Here is a 23,576-nt window from a genome sequence, read left to right as displayed (position 1 = left end):
TGTCGAGGACCTGGTCAAAAAAAGAACCATTTACTTTAAAATGTTTACTTATTTCGAATAAAGAATGTAAAATTGTTATTTACCTGTCAATAATATTTCACTGTTTTTATTTATTACAGAATAAAAAAGGATAGTGGCACTAGCGTATCAAGGAGCATTTTATACTTAGAGTATTTGTGAAATGTATACATTTTAAAATATATACACAGATTATATGTAAATCTAATAACAAGTTTGTTTTTGTTTTTCCTGGCTACCTACCTCATGTATTCTGAACATTTCTATCTTTTCACTGACTTTAGTTACATAATATACTAAGTGGACTTTAATTGGAAACAATGTTGAATGTTCCAATATACTCTATGCGTACTTTGAAATTCCCCTTCTGGAAATTGTGGTTTCAGGTTTATATTTGACGTGTAGGAAGCACAGCTTGAAATAAGCAGCTGTTAGCAAAGAGCACAAGTACTATCAAACAACTCACAGCTGAGTCCTGATTAATCATCATTTCATCTGGCAACAGAAACCAGCAGCCAAATTCATACACAGCCACGTGGCATGTTCTTAGAGATCGGGCCTGCTATTAAAACCAACCCTTAATGTAGCCTAGAGCTATCAGAAATGTTTTCCATATCTTTTCAAATCCTGGTACCTCTCACGTAACTACAAAGAGAACAGCAAGAAAATCTGGCGCCCTAGCACACAATATAATGCAAATTTAGGATCCAGATACTTTTTGCATTTGGTAAAGACTCTTTTTTAATATAGATCCTAGGATGTGAGTGAATTTGGGGGAATGGAGGTGAGTGGATGGATGAAGGCTAGTATGCCATTTACTTTTTCTCTTCTCATGCCTAGACACCCTGAACAAAATGACCTCTATTGGTTCATTTGAACAGGGGGGTGTTGCTTGTTTACTTAGCCTGATTGAGATGGTGCTGAGCCAGCACTGTCAGCACTTCTGTACTGAGTACCTGGCTTCTTTCGGATGCAAGTACCACTGTGGCAGACGGGTGATAAGAGCCCTGTCTGTGCATGCGCTTGGCTTGATTCTGCAGTTTTTGGGTGACACTGGAGAGGCCATCTCTTCTGGATGCTACAGTTTTCTAATCTTCAGGTTCTATTCATCAGGACCTGAACCCCTCAGGGAGGCAGAGAATGAAAGCCCCTGAAAAATGCCCAGAGACATCATTTTCTGGCATCTAGGAAACACAGTGAAAGGGTCCTAAACTGCTGAAACTTTTTTCTCCCGGAGGGATATGAGTAATGAAAAGCTGCTGAAGAAAAAAGTTCTTGTCTTTTGACGGATAGGGTCCTGTGGCTTCATTCTACCCCTCCAGGATATCTGAGAACAATTTACAAACAAGGCAGACTGTACAAGACAGTGAAGTAACCGTAGAATGATGGAAATGTGGAGAAGATTCTCTGGGCTGCGAAGGAGCACAGTGAGCTGCAGCATGGGTGGGAAGATGGTGGGTTAGAATAAAACTGCAACTATTGCCATCATTTTAAGAGTAGTTATCTGATATACACACTACTGTATATAAAATAGATAATACGGACCTACTGTATAGCGCAGGGAACTATATTCAATATCTTGTAATAACCTATCATGGGAAAGAATCTGAAGAAGAATATATATACACATATATATCTGAATCACTTTGCTACACATCTGAAACTAACACAACTTTATAAATCAACTCTACTTCAATAATTAAAAGAATAGTTATATGTGTGTGTGTTTAATGAGGAAACTACAGCCTACTTTAGAAAAAGGAGGCATATTTAGTGAGCTAAACATGAGAATGGAACACTCATAAGTAAGTATAATCTCAATTGTATTACCTATATTAAATAGCATGGAGCAACCGTATAGTCAAAATTATGATGTTCAGAGTTACATTAGAAATACATGTGCTGCAAATGAATGATAGAACAAAGTGTTGAAGTCCTTTTGTCATGGTGAACTGTTCATTTTAAAACTAGTTTCCTTAGATTACAAGAGTAAAAATGCTTAATGTAAAAAGTAAATACTACAGAAATCAGCAGATTATAAATCTCCCTTCCTTTCCCTCCCTCACCCACCCCAACCTGATTTCTAGAGAAGAATAAAGTTCTTTGTTTGGTTTGTGCATTTTCAAAATGTTTATACTGTTGTAAAACCAGTTGCTAATGTACTGGGTATTTATGTGTATATTTTCTCCTTTGATATTCACAACTGCCTTTTATGATGAATATTGTTTTCTCCATTTTAGAGATGCACAAACTGAGTTCTGCTAGATGAAGAAGCTTGTTCATAACGATAGGATTAGAAAGTGAGGGCAAAATCAAGATTCAGAAGCAGGTCTTTTGACCTTAAGGACCCTGGCTGTCCTCTCATAACCTCCTGTCTGCTGCCTTCTGTGTGACTTCGAATCTGAGGTCTGAAACACAGAAAGACAGGAGGCAGGAACCGAAGCAGTGTTGGGGTTTACTCCATGGATCACCTAATTCTATTAGGAGCTTCGTTTTTAACATAAAACTTAAAACTAGGGTTGGGGGATAGCCAGATAATTGTCAGCTGGGTGTTTCCTGTGTCATTTGCCTAAAAACTGGGTGTCTGAAATGTTCCTGACTTACTTTACTGGCCATATGGTTTCTTCTGTGAAACCATGAAGAAATAAGGGGACTCCTACATTGGACATCATTTTAAAAATAAAAGATTGTTTTAGGATGGGGAAATAATGTGGACGTTTGGCAGAAAGTTACCCAATTATAGTTTTAGTAGGAGTGGAGGAAGGAAAAAAGATCTAGTTATATCCTTTAGGAAAAAACCACTTGAAAAGTTGAGATATACTTCTCATGGTTAGAAACTCTAATAAAAAGGTATCTAGCTTGAGAGCAATATGAAGACTTAGAAAATAATTCAGACAAGACATAATAGTCTCAATAAGACAGAAGAGACAAGACCTCCAAAGAAGTCACTGGGTTGCTAGGTTCCAATGGGGCATTTGAATGTTGAAAGGACTAGTGAGAGGATGAAACGTGTAGGTGTGTTAGGTCCTTGGGCAGCCTTGTGGACTACGTAAAAGATTGGCAGGAACCTGTGAGGATTTGGAAGACTAAAGCACAGAATGTGAAAATGGAGTGATTTTTGTTGTTATTTTTTTTTAATTACATTTTAGGAGAAGGTGTGGTGAGAAGAGATAGAATCGCTGGATGAGAGAGCTGGTTCCACAAGAGTGAAAGAAAGACACTGCCCAGTGTCTTTCTTGCTCTTAAGTGAGAATGTTTCCTAACCTGGAAATGGTGAAGCAAATATATGAAAAAGTTCTCTCACACCCAAGTAGGAGAGAAGACCAAAAGAGAAGCCCATAATCAATTAAGTTTGCCTCCAGTCCTGAGTTCTGGAAGATACTGCAGATTAAATTAGATAATCATTATTAATAATTTCTGAGAAACCAATAACGGGAGGACTGTCAGAGGATAAAAATGGAGGAGTAAGGGCAAATTCAGCAAGTATAAATCAGGAATAAATATAAATCAATAACCATGATACAGTTTGGTAATTTTCTAAAATAGACTTTCCAGTAGAGAGCAAGCAGGCACTTAGAAATGAACAAGACAGTTACAGGGAATCAGCATGGATTCACTAAGAATCAGTTTCACTAGAAATGAACAAGACAGTTACAAGGAATCAGCATGGATTCACTAAGAATCAGTTTCACTAGAAATGAACAAGACAGTTACAAGGAATCAGCATGGATTCACTAAGAATCAGTTTCACTAGAGTCTTTTTTTTTTTTTTTTTTTTGCCGTATGCGGGCCTCTCACTGTTGTGGCCTCTCCCGTTGCGGAGCACAGGCTCTGGATGCGCAGGCTCAGCGGCCGTGGCTCACAGGCCCAGCCGCTCCGCGGCATGTGGGATCTTCCCGGACCGGGGTACGAACCTGTGAACCCTGCATCGGCAGGTGGAGTCTCAACCACTGCGCCACCAGGGAAGCCCCTCACTAGAGTCTTTTCAACATTAGTTGAACCATTTAGGGAGGAGTTGTAGCCATGGCCTGTGACTTCAACAGGTATTGGTGACATTACTTGGACTCTTGTGAAAAAGGGAAAATGATAGGAATTGGATGAAAAAGTTAAATATACTAAAAGAGAACAGCTTGGAAGAAAGTCTGTATGAGGTGGTCAAGTGAGATTAAATTTTTATCAATGACTTTGGAAAAAGATATAAATAAGCTATAAGATCATTACGTTTTAGAGTTAGAAGAAGCCATGAAGATAATCTAAGCCTTTTGCTTTATAGGTGAGGAAACTGAAGCTCACAGAGTGAAGTGAATTTCCAAAATTTACACAACCAATAAGCAAAAAGTTAAGATTAGAGCCCAGTCTCTTGATTTTTCCAAAAGTCTAGTCTCCTTCTCTGGCAATAAGGTGGTATTACATAGGGAGAGATGTATATTTGTGGATTTAAGTTAAAATTACACAAGTGAAGAAAGGCTAAGAAAACTAGGGGAAAAAATGAGGATACACATGCAAAGTTGAATGTTGCAAAAGTCCACCAAAAAAATTTAGATCTACTGTTGTAGATATATCTTTTTTAATCCTCATAACAATCTTATGAGGCTGATACTACCATTATCCCATTTTACAGATTGAGGGACTGAGGCACGAGCACCTAGGGATCCTGCTGAAGAGCCCCTAGGTGATAGAGACAGGATCTGATCCCAGGCATCTGACAGTATGCTCCACTTCCCACACTTATTCGATCCATTCCGTAATTCAAGCTCTTAGCCTCTGCTGTATGGGATTCCTCTCATTACAATATAGCAACGATATATTTCAAGTTATAGTATGTCTGTCTTTTTTCACTTCTCAAGGCACTAACTCCTTGATTGGAGGACCATGAGCAATCATTTCTTGTTATCAAAATTATACTTTTTCGGGCTTCGTTTGTGGCACAGTGGTTGAGAGTCCGCCTGCCGATGCAGGGGACACGGGTTCGTGCCCCGGTCCGGGAGGATCCCACGTGCTGCGGAGCAGCTGGGCCCGTGAGCCATGGCCGCTGAGCCTGCGCGTCCGGAGCCTGTGCTCCGCAATGGGAGAGGCCACAACAGTGAGAGGCCCGCGTACAGAAAAAAAAAAAAAAAAGTATACTTTTTCATTTGTCAGTCTATACTTTGAGATGGTTCCATAGACGTTTGTTTACTGACTGACCATCTAGAGAGGTAAGAACAGTTATCTAAGAAACCAGGGGACATTTCAGCTGGGAGTTTGAAAGCTTCGAGCTATAAATATCATGATCAGGTTTGGCTTTATGATTTATGTGAGAAACACCAAGACCTTACGGCAGAGCCTGCTGTTTCCTACGGCCTGAGAGGCCACACACAAGCTTTGCAGACACCCTTTCTGCATGTAGCGTGTACTATAGTTTTATGTTCAAACACCTTGGGGTATCCACTTTCTGGGTGGTTTGAATTTATTCCAGACTATGTTGTGCGATGTTTTCACTGTAACCTCTCAAGTCACAAATGTATTACTTTTTTTTTGACTCGAGGAGAAATGCTTAAGGTGCTAGGCTTGGCCGGCTACTATTCCATTTTCCAGTAGATGCTATGGTCTGAAATGAGTGTATTTGTCTTTGTCCCATTTTCACGGTTTTAAGCTGGAGTTATTTAAGATGGCTTTCACCAGCAAGAGTTGTCCACCAAACCCATGGTACACGCTGTTGAACTTCTGCTACCATTTTCCCATTATTTTCCCCTCCAAATGAACTCAACTCTATATAGTTTCTCTATATAGTTATGTCCTCAAATCTATGCGCCTTTGCATGTGTTGTTCCTTGTGCTTAGAACGACCTTTACCACTTGTCTGTTCAGTGAATCCATTCAAGGGCCCCTTCTCTGAGAAACCTGCCTTGATTTGTCATTTCAGGACAAGTTGTGTGCCCATCTTCTGAGACTCTGTCACTCCTTTATGTATTTCCCTCATGGCACTAATCAAAGTGTGTGGTTACTTCTAGATCATTCACTAATTCCTCTACTGGAGTGAAAACTCTGAAAAACAGGGAATGAACATTGTTAATCTCTGTTTCCTCGATGCCTTGCAGAGAGAGGCTCCATATTGTTTGTTAAATAAATGAGTTGATAGCTTCCTGCTCTTTCATGTGACCTTTCCTAATTGCAAGGATAGCTTCTGTGGGAAATCCCCCGCCCCCAAACTAGCTACCCACCAGCAAGCAGTGTAAAGCTCCTCTCAAACACTACCTATAAACAATATTCTGTGCAGTGTGGATTCTTCATTAATCCTTGTCAAGTTACCAAAATGAGAGGACACATAGACAATTGGCTTAGATCTTGAGGTAGCTGAAGCAAAGGTTTTCATACCATTAAAACCAATTTCTCCAAATTATCTCTGTGTAACTAACTAGGAATATACAAAAGGAAGTCAATATCACCCCAATGGGATCTGGCCATTGCACCAATTTCCTTTGAGCTACAAAGGTGCCTTTTTGTCTTAAGGAAGACAAACTAAGGTCTTACCATGGAGCCTTAGTGCTCAAACCACATAAACCTAAAGTAGGAATCATATAAACCTAAGGGAAGACTTCATCAGATGAACGCTTACTAGCTCTGCTGATAAGGTAAGGTTTTTCTGGAGACAAATGCGTTATGTACAAGATACGTAAGCAACCAGACGCACTCAGTGCTCACATCAGTTGCTCAGTTCTTATTCTTTCTTGGGAATGTCTTTCCCGTAATCAGTAGTCAGCTGTGAAGTGATGCTACTGTAGGCATCCAAACCATCCTTATTCATCGTTGGGAATTTTGAGTTAAAGACCACTTTATTGGGGAGATTTACTTCTCCCGACATTTTTTAGCAAGTCACAGGGACTCTTTAGAATTCCAGGTGTCATGCTTCATTTCAGTGATGCTTTGATCATGGGGAAAAAAAGAATGTAAACTATGGGAAAGAGCTCGGGTAGTCTATTCTTTGAGGTTGTGGAAAAAGGGAATGTGAATTGGAAAATTCAGAGTCACCTGTGAACTCCCACATCCTGGGGTCACTCTTCCCGTTCAGGTTATCCATGATGTATCCATTTTAAACATCATGCCTTCTGTGGTGACACAGTGCCAAACATTTTTTTTTTTCAGCAGAAGACAAAAAGGCGTATGTACGTCTAGTGTCCAGTAGAAACAAGTTTCCCACTAAGGTGATTGTCCAAGAAACATGCTATCTGCAAAGCTGAACTGTATACATTTGAAAAATAAGCCGTTGCTGCTGTCCTGGGAATTAGGAGACTTGATAATAAGCTCCATGGGTTTGCCTTTGCATTCGACGCTATTCCCATATCGCTTTGGGGCTGTTTTCTAAGAATAAGCCTACGCCTTTAATAGTTTTATCTCACATGCAGTGCTGATTGCTTTGTTTCATTCTTTTAATTAAGTGATTATTTATAAGCCCGGAAGAGTGCTGTACAAATTCGACGGTACTTTAAACCATCTGCTACCTTAGAACCCACGTTATTACCTAAAGCCAGTTCTAAAAGTTGTGATGGGAAGAGACCTCAGTGACCCTCCTGTTCAGATTGATCAAGCGGCACTGTTAGCTGTACCAAATCCCAGATTGGCTTGGATTTTAAACTGAAACTGGAGGTGATGTGTTGTTGAGAAACTGCCTGAGGAATTCAAGCTGTTCCCATCACATGAGTTATCTGCCCATAAAGGATGCCAATCATATTGTTATTGCAGAAAGGATTAGTCACTTATTTTTTGGACCACACTGCCTACAGCACATCTGGGAATATTTTACATGAAAAGAGTTGACTGGAGCCCATGTTTGAAGGTCAGAGATTAATCTGGATTTAGGAAATCATGTAATGGAGGGTAGCAAACGCCAGTTTTCTCAGTTTAATCTGCAGAAGCCACTGATTCTTACATGCCATGAGCACAAAAAATGCTCTGGTCAAAGATTTACACTGCCATTCCCATTAATGGTATGACTCAGTCCTGATGATTTTGCAGGGACCTTCCAGACAAAGGACTCCTTAGTCATGGCAGAAACCTTCATAAATGGCTTTCAGTAACCCTGATTTCTATCCCTCCCTTTCCTGAAATATTTGCACTCAACACCTGTGGTCTGCAACTCAGATAGGCAGACACTTTCATTTTCTTCCTTTGTGACAAAGGACTTTATGAATAGCAAGGTTAGCCATTTTGGTGTTCTCATCGCTTATCACTGAGGCTGAACTGCTATGCAGACCACGTAGGAGCCCTTGGATCACGTTTTTCCGGGAGACTGGCATCATCAGACATGTCAGGTTTCTCATCGTAAGAAACGCACGTTCGACAAGGGTCTGTCTTCCATCTCAGGAATGACTTTGCTTCCAGCTAGACTTAGCAGGTACTTAGAATAGGAACGAGATGGTATTTTGCCCACTGAATCAGCCTGTATCTGCTCTTCGCTCCTTTTCCCCCCATGAATTAACTTTCAAGAGAAATCATGGAACTGAACTGGCTTGAATTGCAGTCTCTGACAGTAAGATCAGGTCTGTGGCATATCTGGTCCAGTGTGCATTAGTGGTTGCCAGTGACACCTGAGAAACAATGACTCCAGGGATAACTTGACACCAACAGACCTGTTAAAAACGCATCCTTTAGTGCCTTGGATATTGATTTTTGACAATGCCTCTTGAGGATTTAACAGAGCCACAGTTAACTAATCCCTATTTTTCTGTGGCCCTGAAGTCCCTTGTATAACATAATATGATAAATTTAGTCCTATCAATAAAAAAGCACTCCTATCCTTTTTGACTGTTAACCAAGGTCCAAAAGCTGTTGGGTAAGCGTGGGAAGAGCTAAGGGCTGTAGCTTAATTAAAAAAAAAATGATTAGTATTTATTTCTGTGGTCCTTTGCGATAATTTAGGGCAGAGGGCTATATACCATATTATTTGTAGCAAATAGAACTATGTCATTCATGGTTTTCCTGTTAACTGTTCATTACTTCAGCAGAACTGGCAGGTACAAAAGCAAGTAGTATAAGCATTCAGTACATAGGACTGGAATCAAACTGGCCCCTTCTCTCACTAGCGGCATGAATTTAGGCAAGTTATTTTAATTCCTTAAGCTTCAGTTTTCTCATCTGTAAAAAGGGATTAAGTAGTCTCTGGTTTATGAATTTATTTAAGGATTAAGTGATAACATATGTGAAGCACTTAACTCACTGGCTAGCACATAGTTAATGTTCAAAAAGTGTTGGAGGTCATGAGAATGGCTAAGCCAGCAATCATTCATTCAGCAAACTTCAATCAGTGCTCGTTATACAAGGTGCTATTCTCAAATTTAGGTTGTCCTAAGCTGAATAATGTATCCCCACTCTCTCCTAGGAAGTTGTAGTCTCTTGGGGACAAAGAAACATAACAAGGATAAAATTTTGAGATAAGTGTACACGTACTTATACTAAAACACAGGTGAAGGAGCACGTTCAGGTGAGTCATGGCAGGCTCCCATGTAGAAGTAACGTTTAGACTTGATCTTGAAGAGAAAGTGAACAGTTATCAGGCAGAGGAAGGGAGAGGAAGTTTTCAGGCAGAGAAAAGAGCACAAAGACAGAGATGGGCAAATGCACTTTTGCTTTAAGAGCAGCAAATGGTTCAATATTATCAGGGTACCCAGTGCCCTGTAGGGATTAGCAGGGTGAGGAAAAATAGAAGGACTGTGGCTGCACTGCTAAGTTTTTTATATGCTATGCTAAAGAGTTTGAATTTTTCTTCTTTAAGAGATAAAAAAGACATTAAAAGTTTTAATTAAGGGAATGACATGACCACAATTATGTTCTAAAAAGGCCACAGTGGATGACATCCAACTTGAAAAGAAAGAGTCAGGGCAGGGTAATCAGATGGACGACATATTCATTCTGACTCAGGCTGTGAGTTCTTGAAGGCCAGGGACCTTGTAATCCCAATAACAGTGAGTCAGTTAATAATAGAAAGGACAAGAGCAGAGGTTTAAATAAAATTTGAGTCCACTCAAAACCATTTATTTGGTTGGTGGTAATTACTCAAGTACTCATGTCTTAATTTGTTCTCCTGTTTGTGTCATTACAGGTCACCTTGAATTCTTCTTGGAAAGAAGAAGGTCATAAATAATTTTCATCCTTGGAGACTATAAAAAGGCTAAGGAACTTTTAAATTCCTGGAAGCATCTCAGAAAAAAGAGCTTGAAGCCTTTCTTCAAGGTGGAAACAAAAAGTGAGAGCCAGATAAGTAAACTTTGATAACAGTTGAAATTCACTGCATGGTACCAACCTGTCTTTATTGTCGCATTTCTTTAAATCTTGTATAAACAATATTCCTTAAAACGACCGTGTCAACATAGGTAATATGTGCTTAATGCACATGGTGGTTTTATTTCGATGGAAAGTTACTTTTTTGTAGAAAAATTCTGAACAAATTGTAGATTACGTGTTCCATCACATCTGTTTTCCACACTGGGAAAGCATAACTGCATGGTTTGTATTCTCTGAGGGCTCATTGTGAACCTAACGGCAGCTACCCAAATTGGACGCACAGTGCTTGGGAGGGGCCGGCTAGCCCCTGGGATGTGTGCCCTGCAAATTCGACCCTATGAAGTGATGGCGAGTGTCTCAAGATGCTTTGCCATTCTGACCGCTTGGAAGGAAATCTGGTCGGTGTTTGGAACGTAATTTTTGAAGGTGTTCTGCCTATTGTATTTTCCCCTGTGTTACAGTTCCCTCTGCGGGAATGTAAAGTCAAGGAGCTGGCGTGAATCAAGACTTTGTCACTAGTAACAGAGGGATTTCCATAATATACCAGGTGGTGATGTCAAAAATAGCGACAGCACAATTTTAGCGTTCAAAGTCCCACTACTATCCCGCCTGGGGTAGCAACGTTTACTTAGAGTTTACTGCAGGTGTTTTTGGGACATATTCTTAGATTTTCCAAGTCCACTCATTGGAAAAATACTCTGTAAGTTTTCAACTGCATTTTTCTCAGACCAGTAAAAGCACTTCTATTACATTAAATCAATGGACTTTAATTATTATAAACTGCTAAGCGTTGGCTCTTTGCATATTGAAATACTGAGCCTGGTACATATTGCTCCATTAAAAAGACACATATTTAATGGTGATTCGGAAAGAGAACTTTGTATTGTTAAAGCAAAATCACGACTTTGTTTTAACTGAACGTGTCAGCAGTCCTACATTGATGAGCTTACTGATTAATCTGTAATCATATTATAAAACACTTGCTGATCTTTCAGGAATGCCTGTGTCCCTTGGTTTTTATCTCATGACCTCCATCACAGATGTGTGACCACCACAGAAGCTGGTTCTCAGCCATGGGCCATTCTATTGCCCTGTGGACAGTAGTCCTGAGAATAACCTCTTGTTTTTCACGAGTAGTTTCCAAATAAACACATGACAGAAGGAGAATTAATTAAGGAATAAATTAACTCCAAAGCAAAGGAGAAGAAATAGTGCATCTTAGATAATTACATCTGGCGAGAAATTTCTACAATGAAAGTGTTAACAGAAACATTTTTTTCCCCTTAGCTATTGTATTTTTAATTTTTGAATTTAATTTTTTTTAACGTCTTTATTGGAGTGTAATTGCTCTACAGTGTTGTGTCAGTTTCTGCTGTATAACAAAGTGAACAGCTACACGTATACATACATCCCCATATCCCCTCCCTCTTGCGTCTCCCTCCCACCCTCCCTATCCCACCGCTGTAGGTGGTCGCAAAGCACAGAGCTGATCTCCCTGTGCTACGCAGCTGAACAAAAGCATTTTTGAATTGCTCTTGCTGTTGCCTCTCTCTCTGTGATAAAGTCCTTGAACAGCATTGCCCTTTTTTGGAGGAGGAGAGCAGGAGCAATGGAAAGAGTTTTCAAAACATCAGCTTGGTGAGATTGCTTTTGCGTGAAAAGTCTGGGAAGAAAATAAAAGATTCTATCAGAGATAACTGTTGATTCGGGTTTTTCTGAAGCTTAGACTACGTGAGGGGGTGAGGCAGTGTCGGAGGCAAGCTCTCCGGATTTTAATGTTGTAAAGTGGTAGAAGCTTGAACTTGGTGTTTGACCTTCATGAACCTCAATTCCTCTTGGAACTACTCCTCTTGCACTGCAGATGTTAAAAGTTAAAAAAGCTAATAGATACTATCTACTAAAATGTTTAATTCTCATTATGTGTGGACCACTATTTATTTATTTATTTTTTACTGTTTTTCGTGTATTTTCTCATTTAATTCATGCAACAGCCCAGTGAAAGAGGTACTATTCATATCTCAGTCTTAGACATGAGGAGAGAGGTAATGAAGGATCAAATAAATCTGAGGTAGTCTGCATCCGGAGTTGTAATCACTGAGCTGAACTTTTCTAAAAAGGCACGGTAAAAACGTGTAGTTGTATCCGTGCTGTGATTGTTGTATTTGCAATATTAAACTCATTAAAGGCAGCTCTCAGTTTTACTTTTCTAGTGATAGAGACACTAAAGATAGATTGGTAAATGGATTTCTAATGCTGTCACTCTGCTTTTCTTAAGTACAGGATCATGTTTCCTTCTCTTTTGTGTTAGCTCCAAGCGTGTTATCTGGCCTAGTCGACACTCTGCACATTCTTTATGTGGAGAGACTGCAGAGAGCTTGATTAGAGTAAGGATGGGGCTCTAACCTAATCTGGAATGGCCCTGGCTGCCCAGCTATGCTGAGTCTCGGGTAGTTGTCTCTGGGAATTGTCAGTCTAAGGACAAGTGGAGTGGAACGCTTGCTACTCTCAGATCAAAGCACCTTTTGTGGCACGCGCGTAGGCAGTGGAGGTGGGGAGGGTGGGGGGACTTTTGTGCCACAAGCTCACTTTGCTACATCGTCTGGCTTTCGTATCAAACACAGTTTTCTGTTGTAGGAAAATGCTGATTTTTCATTTACGGTCTTCCAGACTGATCTAGAATAGGTAGGTCGTGGTTGTGATCTGCAACCCACATGTGATCTGCAACACGTGTGACCTGCAACACCCATCCCTAAAGATTCATTTAGGGATGCCTTCTGGTCATGCAGCAGGATATCATTCTGTTAGTTCTTTCAATTTGTTCAAAAAGCGTTTACTCTCAACGTGGTAGAGGCATTGTCTTCGGTGCCCTCAACACAAAGACAAAAGATGTGGTTCCCAAACTCAAGTAGCTTCTAGTTAGGTGGGAAAATAGATATGCAAAGGAATAATTCTGGTTAATAAGCTAGTAATGGAAGTGTGTGCTTAGGTCGTGGGCGCTTGGGCAACGTTTCTCAAAAGGGATAGGGTTTGAGCTGAGAACTGAAGGAGAGAAGGGTTTGGCAAGGCCTACGGACAGCTGAGGGACAGTGCATTCCAGGTGGAAGAAACACTGGTCTCCTTTTTAGGAAAGAATGAGCAGGTAGTATACATCGGTAGACGAGAAAGCAGCTTTCCAGGGACACTTCAAAGGCAGGCTTTCTGTTCGCACGGATCTAAGAGACTTTTTCCTCTTCACCTCCGTTCCTTTCTGCTCATTCTATCATTCTCTCTGGTCTCCTAGGACTTATGTCGTCAGCTGATTCTCCGGTCTTACACTTGTACCTGTTTTATGTATGGATTTGATATTTCCTCATTTGCTTATAGATGCCTCAGGGGCTTATAAGATGTCTACTATTTATAAATTTTTTTTATTGGAGTATAGTTGATTTACAATGTTTCAGGTGTACAGCAAAGTGATATTCTTTTTCAGATTCTTGTCCCTTGTAGGCTATTACAAGATATTAATATAGTTCCCTGTGCTATACAGTAGATCCTTGCTGTTTATCTATTTTATATATAGTAGTGTGTCTCTGTTAATCCCAAACTCCTAATTTATCCCTGCCCCCCCTTTCCCCTTTGTAATCCTAAATTTGTTTCCTGTTTTGTAATAATATTTATACATTTTATTTTGCATGCTCTCTGCTTCACATTACCTAGTGTCTACATATAGTGTTCTTGCTGAACCTAAAATATATAAGCTTAATAAATGCTTATTTTCTGATGAAAAATGATTTTATGAGTGCCCTAGTTGTAATTAGTACACAATCGAGATGCTTGATTCACCAAATTCACACAAATGCTACCATAATCAACTGAAGTAACAATTGATTGGACTTCTTCAAATTAATCCTGATGGAAGAGAGTCTGTAATTTATTTTGCTTCGTGTTTTAGACACTGCCTTTATAATCACTCATCCTAGTAGAGTCTTTTGCTCGAGCGACGTATAATTATAAAATTAAGAAATGCCCTTAAATGCAACATAGTTCAGATACTAATATGTTGCTTCGGTCTCCTCAGTCACAGGCCAGCTTTTGTTTGAATAAACTCCAGTGACCGAGGACTCATTTCCTTACATCCTCGTCCTTCAGGACTATCGTTTCTTATAACTCTTCCTTATGTTGGCCCTGAATATGCCCTGCTCTAAATCAGTGATTGTCAGAGGGAAAGGGGGATAACTTTGTAATTTGGCAGTGTATAGGAACATGATGGGATGTCACAATTCAGGGTGCTATTGGCATGTAGTCCAGTGGGGAGGGACCAGCAAGGCTGCTAAACGTCCTGCGATGCACAGGGCAGCTCCACGCAACAGGAGTGTCCAGCCCAGTAGTGATAAAGTTGAGACACTCTGCTCTAGGTTAAATTTATGTATCCACAGAAGAACCATTTTTTTGCCCTCTGTAGTCTCTCTGATACGCGGACACAGCTAACCGTATGAAGCCTTTTGTAACCCCAAATCCTTCAACTCTTTTTCTGACGCTCCTATAATAAGAACAACAATTCACGTGTGACTCTTCCCCACAGCCTTTGAATGTAAAGGAGGAATGAATCATTGAGGGAGGGCGACGTTTAATACAAATTGACCAGTACAGGTCCACTTTCACACTGTGGAATTAGGTGGAGGAGGAATAATAGAGTGGTGAGTGTCTTTTGGGGCCGTTCTTTGTACCCCATGTAGATAAAATCTGGGAAACTTACTGCAAGGGATTTAGTTTGAGTTATTCTTCTCAGAGACGTGATGTGAGCCATGCGTGGCATGTCCAAATCCATGTCATGATAAATGACATAATGGCCACCTCCCAGGGTCAGGAGTTCCTGGGATGTGGCTATCGCTAAAAATTCTGAAAAAGGGTCTGTTTCCCAAGCATGCGAAAGAGGTAGTAAGATCCTTTCCAGGCTCTCTTCTGCCCTTTTTATGAGCTATCTAACCCAAATGCCCTTTTGTCGCCGAGGTCACTTTAACGCTCAGGGACGCAACAATAACTGGGTCAATTAATGCCTGTCCTCTTGTTGCAGCTGAACTTTGCTTTGGTAAGGCAAGAAAGACTGAGGAAATATACATCCTCTGAAAGGAGTGAGGAACATTTGGGGGAACCTCTCAAGAGAAATTTTTTTTTGTTTTGACTGAACAGCTTAGGAGTTCTAACTGCAGTCTATTTGCAAGAACACAAGCATAAACACTGCTTCAAAATAGTACCATGTAGACAACTGCGTCACTAAAGGCAACCAGCCTGATTCTCTTCCTGAATAAATACTACTTTCCCCCAAGTGGGTGGATTGCAGGCTTATAGAAGAGAGCAGAATACAGTCTTAAAAATGCTTTGAAAAGAAGCTTATTCACCAGAGGGGATGAATAGACCCCACGTATATTTGCTAATAAAGAAGGATTTTGTTGCTAGTTTTTATTGATTACCAAATTTAAAAATCAGTCCCGTTGCTTTAGACAAGGGACCACCACAGAGTGGTTTGTCTTACTTAATAAGAGTGTTGGGAAAATGTCCCGGTTTTCATCGATGGTGATACAGGTTAACTCAGCGAATCATTAAGCATTTCTCCTTTCACGCAGTTTTCGCTTTCTGCAAACTGCCTGTTGTATGAACTAATACAGCAGAGGATATCTCCTCTGCTGACTTCTAGGAGCATTCTTCTTTAGTAGGAAGACAATGAGAGAAGCAGAAACGGGAGAGAAAAGTGCCTGCTGAAGCATTCCCACCAATAAAGCTATTCGGACCCAATGGGGAGATGATAACTTCTAAACTGAGCCAACCACAAAAGAGAAGATGCACAGATTTGATCATTCTTGATCATTCTGTCTCTCAAGAGACAATTTTGTGACTGAAAACTCTGTGCTGTGCTTTGGGACTTGATGCGACAATTAGATGAGCGGAATCTTTGAAATTGTGTGGTGGATTTCGTACTAGTAGATTTTTTCTACAGTTTAACCCTCTTTTCTTCCCCCAGCTTAGTTCAAGCACAGGCGTTTTCCAGTAAATATTTAGGAAGTCCAGAGCAGTTGAAAATGGATGGCAGAGGTGACCGATGGGCGTGGATCTTTGCGGCTACCAGCTGTACACTGTCACCACGGTTACCAGACACCAGGGCAGAGGATCAGAATCAGTCCAGGAACAAAAGTACGTGAGTGTGAGGGGCCCCCAGAAAAATCCTCTCTTTGAAAATATCTCTCACTTGTGTACAAGAGTGTCTTAAAATCACCGTTAGGAATCTATTGCTTTGGATTGTGGTTGACTATTCTTTTTTTTTTAGGATTCTTTTTAAAAGACATGTGTTTCACAAGGATAACACTCAAATTCTCAGCTATATAAGAGCCCCTAAGACCCCTTCGTTCATGGTGCTTAGCTGGAAGCAAGGCCCTGTGGCGAAGGGTTCCTTGGAAGGCTGCCTGGAGATCAGTGTGTAGACAGATGGCTCCACCTCCCTGCTTACTTTGGCCGAGGGGACCAGCGTGAGGTCTAATCAGAGCCTGAGCGCCCGAGGACAATGGAGCGGGGAGTGAAGCCCTCTCTCTCCTTTCTTCTCTAGCTCATCCCCTTACTCCTGTCAAGGTCTTTGTCCTCTTGCACACAGACATCTGCCATATCTTTCTGATGGGTTTCCTCAGATCCAGCCTTTCATTCACACTGTGGTTCAATTAGCTTTCCTCTAGTGCAACTTTCATTCTCTCAGTCATCCTCAAAACCTTCCTAAAGGTCGTTTCTTACTTTGTGAACCCCATGAATGTATTGTGAATAGTAGTCACTGTTATTTCATGATAGTACTGTACCCACAGCCAGAATTCACATTCCTCGAGGTCAAGGCTGTGTTCTCTATGACTTCAGGGGTCTCTCTAACCTCTGCAACAGGGCAGGACATACATACACAAGGAGCTTTATACAGATTAACTGATGGATGAAGCCCATGGGGAACCAGCAACGATTTCATGGGGCTGCTTGGCCACGGAGCTGTTGTTAGATGTGGCTCTTCCGCTGCTTTTTCCTATGATTTTAGGGCCATAATAGTTACTGTTTATCGAATCTGTTAGTTTTTTGGTAAGGCATTTCCCACGGATTCTCTCAGTGTATCCTTTCGACAACTTCTTAAAGTGGATGGTTTTTCCTTATTTTACAGGTAAGCTAGTAAGTGCCGGGGCTGGAATTCAAACCCCAGTCTCGCTGATGCCAAAACCTTTTCCGTATAGCATGATAGTTTTTGTTTCTTTATTTATATTGTGGAGACAAAAACCATATCAGCATTTGTGACTTTATAGTGATATGGACCAGATAAGTGAAATAATAAGCCAGGTCCTGTGATGATTAAGAAGTGGCTTTTTCCCTTGTGAACAAGTGCAGGGTTTTAACAACCTACATTTTTTTTTAAGATGACCTGACCTCTTTTGAGGAGTTTATAGGTAATAAAAAAGTAAAATTAGATTAAAACTATATTAGCATAGTTTGTTAATTATTTTGGATAAATAGATATTTACACATCTGCTGTGGAGTGCTATTTACTGCATTGGGAGAAACTAAGGTCAGACAAACATACTTGTAATTCTTTACTAGTGGTAATATTGAGTATACTATAAATATTTATAAAATGTTTGGCCCTCATCTGGTGAAAGTATTATTGAAGTATGACAGATATGCATTATTTTAGTTCTCTCTTCTTACATAGCAAGTTCCATCTTACCTGATCCAAGTACAGAAACAGTGGCAAAATTAACGTGATATGCTTTGAGATGTGCAGTATTTTCTATCCATCTAATGAAGTCAAAGGGTGTTTATGAAAACCCAATTATCCTAATTACTCATAATACGAGTGTGTACACCGTAGAAGGAAAGAAATTTGCAGTAGTCATTTAGAACAGCACAGAATTGCAGGTATAATTTTAAATGCCATGAACCTCTGATATAGAAATAAGGTTACTCCAGTGCAGATAGAATCAATTTAAGTGGTTGACGACAGAAACAGACAACGTGTGTGTATTATGACTTCCTTTAGCGCTTGGGGCTTTGATTATAGTCATTTGGTAGGAGGCAAAGTATTCAATATGTGACTCTTATCTTATGGCCTTTTATTACTGCCACATTCACCAGGAAAATATTGAAGTGACATATAGAAATCACATAGGACAGTTGAAAGAGCCCAAAGGCACAAAAGATCTATCTGAGTTCTAATTCATGTGCTACCTACCAATGGGAGTTTTCCTGAAACCAATATTGCTGGGTCTTGGGAAGTTTTCCACCTCTAATTCTGTGACCCTGTGAGCATTGCAAGAGTTTGACTAAGACGTTCCTTCTTTCCCTAACAAAATGATGAGAACCAGTTACCAACTTTTTATCTAGTTTAAGTTATGTGCTAAATTGTTCCCTGTTTTTTTCTCCTTTGGTAGTAATTATCTGGCTTCTGTGCATACATTTTCCGGTTTATACCACGAGAAATTGTTTATAATTTATCTCTGACTAAAACAATGCTTGGGGAAAAATTAGTGTGGAAAAATATAAAGCTCAGTGATTTTGTACTTTCCTGTGTTTGATTGTATTGATGACTTCCAGTCATGACTCTGCCGTGTATCCACAACCTTTGTGATGTAACTTAGCGGCACGTGTATTGTGGGTAAGCACATATTTCCCTGCTCCTTGATTCTGGGCAGAGCCTTGTGAGTTGCTCTGCCTGGAGAGATGTTCACAGCTGTGAGGCATGCGGAAGCTTGGGAGGGGCCTGTACCGTACAGTTAAATTTGCATTCTCTTGCATCTCTGTCATCACTCTGAGAAAAACATGCCCGGGCTAGCTCACTGATTCCAGGTGGAGGATAAGGGACAAACTGGGAGCAGAGCCACCTGCAGCTGAACCTATTAGCCTTCATCATCTCACTCCAGCCAGTCTTCAGACTTATAAACTATAATAAGCAGTAATTGTTGTTTTAAGTCCCTGAATTTGGGGGTAGCTTTTTATGCTACAGTAGCTACCTGATATATCTCTAAACAATTTTCATTGCTAAAGTACTGTTCTGTCTGCAAACCTATATTATCAGAGACCCATAGCAATGAACAATTGCATGGCTAATATCATCCATTGATGAAGCTCTTAGGATATTCTCCTCTTGTTCTCCCAAGACATAAAGCCAAAGAGGTACAGTGTTTTACCAGCAGCACTGCCAATCTTACCTGTATGGAAACACTGCTGTAAGAGCCGCCAATGACCCCTGCAATGAACAGTGGGATATTTTCTTGAATGGCATAGGATCCATCAGGACACATATACTCGGCTTCATCCACTTTAGTCAAAGAAGCCCTGACAAATTCCAGTGATTGCTCTAATGCGTAGGTATCCCTCGAGCATGTATCCAAAATGTGAACACCCAGCTTCACTCCTGGGAGCAAGTAATTGTCTTTGTTAATTTCATCAATAGCAAACAACATGGCTTCCAGGCGTTGGATCCCTCGATCTTCATTGATTCGCCCACATTCTTCAGTTCCAGTGCCTTTTTCTTTAATAGGAAATAGGCCCCCTAAAACGAGGTCACCTTCTATTTTAATCTCCCTCCTCAGAAAGTTATGGTCCCCTAAAGAAAGGAAAAGTCCCTTTGAAAACAAAGCTAAGGTAAGAACTTGGAGTCTTGTCAACATCTTCATGAATCCCGTATCTGTACCTCTGGGAGATATCAGTGGATGGAACCAATGCTGCGCGTTAGTCCTCCTCTCTCATTTCCAAACTGGATCTCTGTTCTGTCCTTCATATAAGCGAGGAACAGGCTAGCAGAGGCTGTCAGCAAGTTCCTAAAGAGATGATAAAAATTAAATGAACAACAACGGTAAAGAAAGCAACAGTGATTACATTGATGGTCTCCATTCAGACCTTTGGTGGGATAATGACTCAAATTACCATCTGCTAAACACATATGGACCATTGCACCAGGCACGCTCCCAGCAAGTGTTCTCGCCCAGTCCTTACAACACACTGTGATGTAGCTCTTAGTGGTCCCACCTCCCAGAAATGGTTACTGAGGACTAATGAGATAAAGTGACCTGACAATGTGTACTTAGAAGGGAGTTAGTGTTCAGACCCTGGGTTTTCTAATGCTAAGTTCACTTCACTCCCTCTTCTGAGTCATTTACTTTGCTATTGGTAGGGCAGCAACTTGGTTATGAGTCTTTATTCCTTGTCTTTCAACTGTAAACAACTCCTTCTTACCCACTCTTCCCTTTCCATTTGGAAATAAAACAGAACACAATGGTAACTCTGTCCCTCTGTCTGCATCTCTGCTGCCACAGCCCTGTCCTCCCTTCATAGCTGACGTCTTCACAAGGATTGTCCGCAGTATTGTCCCCACTTGCTGTCACCCCAGATGCTCTCAGTCACCGCAGCCAAGGTTCTGCCCCCACTGTTCTAACAAAATGGTTTTGGAGAAAGCGACTACTGATCTCCTAGTTTCTAATTCCTTTAACCCTTTGTAATCCTCATTTGACTTGACCTTAATTGAAATCTTAACTCTTCTCTCCGTGTTCCGACTTCCTAGGCTTCTGTTCTCATGCTGCATGTCTGACTACATCTCAGATTCCCCGCCCCACCGCAGTCCTGGGCTACCTTAATTAGCGTTCACAGTTTCAACGACCACTTAACTGATTCCTAGGTTAATTGCCTGCTAAACAGCTCAAGGGACACATCCCTCTGACCCCTCAGGGTCTACCTGTTATAAACTCCCCCTTATCTCTGTGAATGGTTCGTCTCTGTACCCAGGCTCTCGAGCCAGAAACCTGCACCGAAGAGCCCTTCCCATTTCCACCTTTCCTATTTTCTTCCCATCATCCACAAAGTTCTGTAGAGTGTACCTGCTGAACATCTTTCAATACCACCTTCTTTTTTGTTTTTTTTTTTTACCCACGAAGCCAGGCTCTCGTTATCTCTAGCAGGACCATAGCAATAGATTCCTAGGGAGCTGATGCCAGCCCCCAAAGCACCGTTTTGTGAGTTAGGGAAAGATAACCTTCCTCGAGTGCAAAATTCTAAAATTTGTTACTGCATAACCTGTAACATAGTTGTAACATCAGTGATGGAGAAGGTGCGATGCCTGGGGGCTGTCTCTTCCAGCTGGGGTTAGGCAGCTCCTGACATGGGCCTCACATTTCAGGGAGCATAGTAAGCATGAGTTCTGGGGTTTGCACAGGATGTTGGAGCTCAGGACAGTTTCATAAATCAAGCTTCTTTTTACATGATAGGCTCGAACATGTGCATCTTTTAGGAGTCAGGCAAAGCCCTCCGGGGGGATCGTGTTTTTTCCCCTGGGGTCTTTCCAGGGAACTTTCTAAAATGCTGGTGCGGAGCTGTCTGGTCGCATGCGCACAGGAACCAATGGACCTAGTGTTGTACTCTTGACACCCGGCTCCCTGGCAGTAGAGCAAACATCGGTCAGCACAGTCACTCTCTTTGACCACCCCCTTGGCCCCTAGGTGATGTAAGCTTATTCCATTCAGAGTCAGGTGAGAGACGGTAGCGCAGGGACTCCTGGAGCCGTCTCCTGACAGGGCACAGTTGCATGCTCTCGTGTGTGTGGTCATGTGTGCCTGTCTGCTCTCCCACTTCTGTGCATGACTGTGTATTGGTGAGGTGTTATGGAGGGAGGGGGGGGGTCTCTCCTGGCTGCTCCCCGGCTCAATCAGGATGCCTGAAAGGCACACCACTGGTGTGCTCTCAGGTGTACTAGGAGCAGCCTAGTTAGCGATCTGAATGGTGCTCCATTGGAGGAAGTGCTCTATCTGATGTATAATCTTAATTGCTGTTCACAGTGCTCATCTCCTGTAAATCTATACTGACTTCCCCTTGCCTCTAGGTTGAAGGATGGGCTTGGTCTTGGCATGCTCCGTGATCTTGAACCTGGCAAGCTCTCCAGTTTTTCTGTTCACCGTGCCCATCGACTTCCTGGGAATGCCCTTCTACACCATTTGTCTGGTAAGCGCCCACTTAGCATCTAAGACCTTACAGTCAGTACCGGGAAAGGCCAAGAGTTTTTTCCTATCTCCCTTCCCCAGTCAAATTGTTTACTTCCTGCTTAATATTCCTGCTGTAGCGAATTCAAGAAATGTTTTGTGATTACAGTTGCTATTTGTTTCCTTGTCTGCTCATTAGGGATAAATGAAATGGCACAACTTTTAGGATTTGTAAGGTTTGAAGGAAAAAACAAAACTCAGCAAAAATATACAGACAGGAGCTAGTTCAGTGTTTACTTCAACATTTTTGACATTTCTCCCTTCTGTTAGCAGTGCCCTTTCAAACCTGGCTTTCCACATGCTTTCTGTTCCTTTTTCATGGGGCAAGTGAAGGGCTGTTTTCTTGACACACACAAGTCATCGGGTTTGGTTTTGTTTATTTAGGTGTGAACCTCAGCACTCGGAGAGGCAGTGATTGGAATGCTCGGTGTTAACCTAGAGCCTCTCTGGGATATCTGCCACAGGGCACCAGAAAATCTAATAATAATAATTTTTAAAGAGGTTGATACTGTAGTAGAATTTTTTTGTTTCATATCAGTTTCTGGTCTCTCTCTGATTTTTATGTGCAATTCCCTTTGAAGCAAAACTGCCATGGAAGGTAAAAGACACTGCGATCATTATCACTAATGATAAAGAAGCTGAAATTGCCTCATAAAATAATTGTTTTATGTGCCTAATAAAAGAGAATAGTTAATTCAAAGAAGGTCATCAACATAGTCTTAACCATCTATCTATAAAAAATGTAGCTATCTCTTGAATATGAAGGAAGTTTGACTACACAAAGAGTGAAGATGACCGTGTAGTCTATGGAAAGCTTAATTCTCGCTGAAGAGGATGCTCTTAGCCAAAGAAGACTTCAAGTGAAACATCCCATTATGCTGAAAGTAGTAGTATGTGTCAGTCTATCTGTTTCACAAGTAGAGGCTGTGTTTTATTTATCTTTGTGTATCCAGGGCCTGGCATAGTATCTGCAATCCAGAAGATATTCAATAAATATTTCTTGAAGGAATCCACAGGTCCATGATAATGCTGTTTGCAAATGACTCTTTACTATTTTATTTGTGGCATAGCAAGTGGGAATTAAAGTACAGAAATCAGTTGTTTTATTTTATTACCCGCCAGTCATCACAAATGATCTTTCCCTATTATGCTCTTTGATGGTAGGACTGCCAGCAGGTAGTACTTTTTATACATGCAGGAGAGAATGCTGCCTTTGAATTTGAAAGTTGTAGCTGAGGCGGGTCTGTAAGAAGCGAAGAAAAATGTGGCCTCAAGTTGACCT

At 41.0% G+C, this 23,576-nt stretch overlaps 1 protein-coding gene and 1 long non-coding RNA gene across 3 annotated transcripts in view; one reads left to right on the top strand and one right to left on the bottom strand.

Moving 5' to 3' along the window:
* The window catches only part of GRM3 (glutamate metabotropic receptor 3), a 234,438-nt gene that overhangs the window by 84,165 nt on the left and 126,697 nt on the right, over positions 1–23,576 (bottom strand). For both annotated transcript variants that reach the window (XM_067746098.1, XM_067746097.1), the window contains exon 2: positions 19,475–20,086. In XM_067746098.1, coding sequence (XP_067602199.1) covers positions 19,475–19,942 — 468 coding nt within the window. In that variant the 5' untranslated portion in view covers positions 19,943–20,086. The remainder of the gene's footprint in view (positions 1–19,474; positions 20,087–23,576) is intronic.
* On the top strand, positions 10,047–22,250 carry LOC137228945 (uncharacterized). Its single transcript, XR_010945429.1, has 3 exons — positions 10,047–10,236; positions 16,273–16,442; positions 22,138–22,250. It is a non-coding gene; the product is annotated as an uncharacterized lncRNA (long non-coding RNA).

This window comes from Pseudorca crassidens, chromosome 8, assembly GCF_039906515.1.
Source record: "Pseudorca crassidens isolate mPseCra1 chromosome 8, mPseCra1.hap1, whole genome shotgun sequence".
Classification (NCBI taxonomy): domain Eukaryota; kingdom Metazoa; phylum Chordata; class Mammalia; order Artiodactyla; family Delphinidae; genus Pseudorca; species Pseudorca crassidens.
This window is presented reverse-complemented; position numbering and strand designations above follow the sequence as displayed.